The 4,266-nt window shown below is 51.3% G+C and overlaps 1 protein-coding gene across 1 annotated transcript; it reads left to right on the top strand.

Moving 5' to 3' along the window:
• Nucleotides 1-325: 325 nt before the first annotated feature.
• Nucleotides 326-1,928, top strand: Id3 (inhibitor of DNA binding 3, HLH protein). Its single transcript, XM_004637608.2, has 3 exons — nucleotides 326-710; nucleotides 825-906; nucleotides 1,426-1,928. Exons 1-2 carry the CDS (start codon nucleotides 411-413, stop codon nucleotides 882-884), a joined length of 360 nt encoding a protein of 119 aa, XP_004637665.1. The 5' UTR covers nucleotides 326-410; the 3' UTR covers nucleotides 885-906; nucleotides 1,426-1,928.
• Nucleotides 1,929-4,266: the final 2,338 nt, after the last annotated feature.

Genomic DNA, 4,266 nt, shown 5'->3' on the forward strand with positions numbered 1-4,266 from the left:
GAACAGTGGACTGACAGGGGGTAGGGGAGCTCAAAGATGTGGGGCGCTGCCAGGAAAAGGCAAATTCTGAAAGTTAATGGTTTTAAGTGATTTTTTAAATCCTTGCTGGCAAAGAGGCCCGCCTCTCCCCAGTATCAGCGCTTCCTCATTCTTTATGTCCGTGGCTCCGCGGTCTTCTCGGCGTCGGACCAGCGGGAGGAAGCCTGTTAGCAATTTAAGTGGGTTGTGAACGCCCAAGGTTGGGGAAGGCGGGGCCAGAGCGGGTTATTTTGAATAAGGGGCGTGTCTTCAAGGCGGGTTCTATAAAAGCAGGCGGCGGCAGGCGTGCTCGCAGTTGAGCTTTTCTAGTGCCTCTTTAGTTTTTTTTTTTTTTTTTTTGCTTCTTGGCACCTCCAGCCTCACACCTCGATATGAAAGCGCTGAGCCCGGTGCGCGGCTGCTACGAGGCTGTGTGCTGCCTGTCGGAACGCAGTCTAGCCATCGCGCGGGGCCGCGGTAAGAGTCCAGCTGCCGAGGAGCCGCTGAGCCTCCTGGATGACATGAACCACTGCTACTCACGCCTGCGGGAACTGGTGCCCGGAGTTCCGCGAGGCACTCAGCTTAGCCAGGTGGAAATCCTGCAGCGCGTCATCGACTACATCCTCGACCTGCAGGTGGTTCTAGCCGAGCCGGCTCCTGGACCCCCAGACGGTCCGCATCTCCCCATCCAGGTGCGCGTGGGAGCCGAGGCGGGGCGGAGCTGAGCGCCAAAGGTGGGATGCTGCGGGTGCCCCCAGGGGTCTCGGGGTGCTCTGTGTAACTCTTCCCTTGTCCTCCCTTCTCAGACATCTGAGCTGGCTCCGGAGCTTGTGATCTCCAACGACAAGAGGAGTTTCTGCCACTGACCCAGCGTCCTGGCACCTCCAGGTAAATATCTTCTCCTTGGGGTGGACCGGGGACGAAGGCGTATTTGGCATAAGGGAGTTGGTTGGTCCTGTAAAGGACTACTTAGGGAAGCCGAGGCCCGAGAGGGGCAAGTGACCGTGGTCTCTTCAAATGATCGGCAGAACTGATTCTAATTAATGCGCCCTTGGACCTCAAATAAAGCACATTGCCCAGCCCCTTACCCCGGTGCCAAGGATCGGGAAAAGTAAGCGCAGATTCAACTGAACAAAATAGCCTTTCAGTTTAGAGCTGGAAAGGGAGCTGTGTCTTTCTCATCTCCTTTCCAAACTGTGTCACTTCCAAGGGAGGGAGATAGCGGCAGCCCCACCTATGGTCCTTTGGCACCAACTGGGAGGGGGCCATCTGGGGCGCGGAGTTATCAGCTGGAGGTAGAGACCCAAGTTTCCTCCCCGGCGCCGGCCAGTCTGCGGACGGCCCCAGCCTGGGCGCGCGCGCGGCGGAAGCTGACGGGTCCCCGGTCTTCTTTCCTCCCTCGCCCAGAACGCAGGTGCTGGCGCCCGTTCCGTTCCGCCTAGGACCCGGGGACCCTCTCCGGCCGGAAGCCCGAGGGCATGGATGAGCCCCAACCTCGCCCCGGCCCACTTTACGTCCCCAACGCCCTGCCTCGAGGCTGGACCTGGCGCCCGGGAGTGAAGGACTGTGAACTTGGGTGGCCTGAAGAGCCGGAGCTAGCGCTGGCCACCAGTTGGGCGACGTCACCCTGCCCCCACCCCACCCCCAAGTTTTAAAGACTTATCTTTTCAGAGCATGGAGGGCTGGGGAGTAGGGGATGGCTGCTCTCCGAACTCTGCCAAGGCAGTGTTAGAGCTGGTCTTCTGGTCTACTTGGAGAAAGGCTCTGTTGCCCAGATTATGAACTCTATAATAGAGTATATAGCTTTTGTACCTTTTTTGCAGGAAGGTGACTTTCTGTAATCATGCGATGTATATTGAACTTTTTATAAAAGTTAACATTTTGCATAATAAAACGATTTTTAAACATTTCATGGTTTCATCACTGGCCTCCCCATTTAATGCTCTTTCTCACATGGTATTTTTAGGGAAATGAGTATCTTTGGGGCCTGGGAAGAACAGTCTTGCATATTCCCTTGAGGTGAGAAAATTCCCAGCTGAAACTTGAGGGCTAGGGTGGGATGAGCTGTTATGAAGGAATTATGATGAGATCCCTAAATCCATCGGGTTTGGAAAAAAGATGTGGTTCCTGCCCTCTAACTGACACAAGCTCCCCAGCAAGGTGGGAGGTGAGTTCTTGGTCCTTGAGATCTGGCAGTGGCTGTCCTCTTGGATGTCCCTAATTACTCACATTGCCCTTCTAGCAGGGGATGTGGTAAAGAGTGGCGCCTTGAGTTTGTCTCATTTGGTGCCCAGTCATGGGTGGTGGTTGATATACCCATTTCAGAGATGAATAAATTGAGCGTGGGGCCTGGTTTCATTTCCTTCATGCTTTCTGGTATGGCTTTCCCCTGAGCTTCCAAAGTTGGAAAAAAACGAAGTTCTTTCCTCAAATTTGTAGCTGCCCTGAAAAAAGATTTTTGGGTTAGTTGGGAAGTACTGGGTACCAATCCTCCTCTAATGCTGTATAAGTTCCAACCTTGAATTCCTCCGGCATCACCATGCCTCCCTCCACTGGGAATCTACTTTTAGTATTTTTGACACAGTTTCAGAAAGGGGTAGGTGGGGCTCAGTAATAGGTCTAAACCAGGTTCTCACAGTCCCTGAGAGCAGAAGCAGGATCTAAAACTAACTACAAGGGGCCGGGGAGATGGCTCAGTGGAATAAGTGCTTCCCTGGCAGGCGCAAGGACCTGAGTTCAATCCCTGGTTCCGCAAAAAAAAACAAACATGAGTTCCCCCCCCGGTAACCAAAAAAAAAAAAAAAAAAAAAAAAAAAAAACAACAAAAAACTAACTACATGCTGGATCAGGGACTGTAACTGGCCAGTACAGTTCCATGCAAGCAGGACTTGAGTGGGATAGAAGGCAAGATGATATCCCATGCCATCACCTATTGCCCCCCACCTGGTGGCTCCCCAGGTGGGCTTCACTGGCATCTGGCCTCACTGGATTCCTGTTTATGATATGATGTCATCTTCATGTTGGCCCCTGGCATGTATTACTTTAGTGTTTCATAACAAACATGTCATCACCCTTTGTGCCTTAGCCCCGGTGAGCTTTCTGGAGTACACAAGGGCATGGGGTGGGGGGTTACAGCCTCTTTCTCTGCTAACCTTCCTCCCAACCTGGCCACTTCTTACCCTGTTTCTAGTCCTGGTTCTTCCAACGATCTAACAGTATGAACACTCTATTTACAAAATATGCATATACCTAACTTTGCAGAGTAGCAGCCCTCAACCTTCTGGAATCCCTTAGTTCCTACATGAAAAATCCTTACTCCAAATACAAGACCCCATCTGGGTCTGCTTTAGATTGTATGTTAGGGGTGCTATGTTGGTTCTGGGGACAACCACAGGAGGGTACAAATCTCTGCCTTCCAGGTACCAGCTATGTCTCTTCAGGCTAGAGATTGCCTCTGTGGAGACTTGATTTCCACGTCTGTAAAAGGGAGCTGATTTTGAGGAAGTAGTCCTGAGATGCCTGGCCCCACATGACACCATTAACTGCAACAGATCCAAGTATTTAAACTCAATGGCCCGTACTCCTTTCTGCATAGTGCATGGCCTCCTGCTTGCTCAGAAGTTGCAGAACTGGGGTAGACTGAAAGGGCTGCATTGCTCTTCTGTCCCGAGGTTGTGAGCGAGCCACTTTGCCTCTGTGAGGCACTTTTTTTTTGCCCAGCTGCTTCCCTAGACTGAAGGTAATGGTGGGAAAGCTCTTTGAAATGCATCACACACCTACCAGGCCTTATTAAGCTAATTCCAAGGAAATTGCTTGTCAGGACTCCCAGGACCAAGCTGTTCAGGTGGCCAGGACAAAAGCTTAGACCAGTGTGCCAACCCATTAGTCATTAGAGAGTGAAAGCAATTTTGGCCCTAGGTCAGAAAACTCTCAGAGGATGCAGTGTCTTCTGCCCTAATACTTATCTAGCACTTGCCAGGTGCCAAACTCCATGTTATCTTAATTTTTTCTAATTGTCACTACAGCCCAGCAAGGTTATCATTACTCCTGCTTCACAGAGGAAACAAGCTCAGAGGCTGAATAATCCAGGTCACAGCAAGGCAGTGGCAGTGTGGTAAGCACAGGTGGCTTTATCTAGTAGCAAAGTCCACATTCTTGTCCTTTTTTTTTTGAGACAGGGTTTCACCATGCAGTTCAGTGCAGGCTAGCCTTGAACTCACTTTGTAGCTTAGGCTGGCCTCAAACTCA

Source organism: Octodon degus, unplaced genomic scaffold, assembly GCF_000260255.1.
Source record: "Octodon degus isolate 3935 unplaced genomic scaffold, OctDeg1.0 scaffold00092, whole genome shotgun sequence".
NCBI lineage: Eukaryota > Metazoa > Chordata > Mammalia > Rodentia > Octodontidae > Octodon > Octodon degus.

What these genes read in the sequence shown, in the direction of transcription:
- Id3 (XM_004637608.2), top strand. Translation starts at nt 411, where the DNA reads ATGAAAGCGCTGAGCCCGGTGCGCGGCTGCTACGAGGCTGTGTGCTGC. An exon ending in GTCCGCATCTCCCCATCCAG is followed by an intron (nt 711 to 824) that starts GTGCGCGTGGGA and finishes CTCCCTTCTCAG; the next exon opens with ACATCTGAGCTGGCTCCGGA.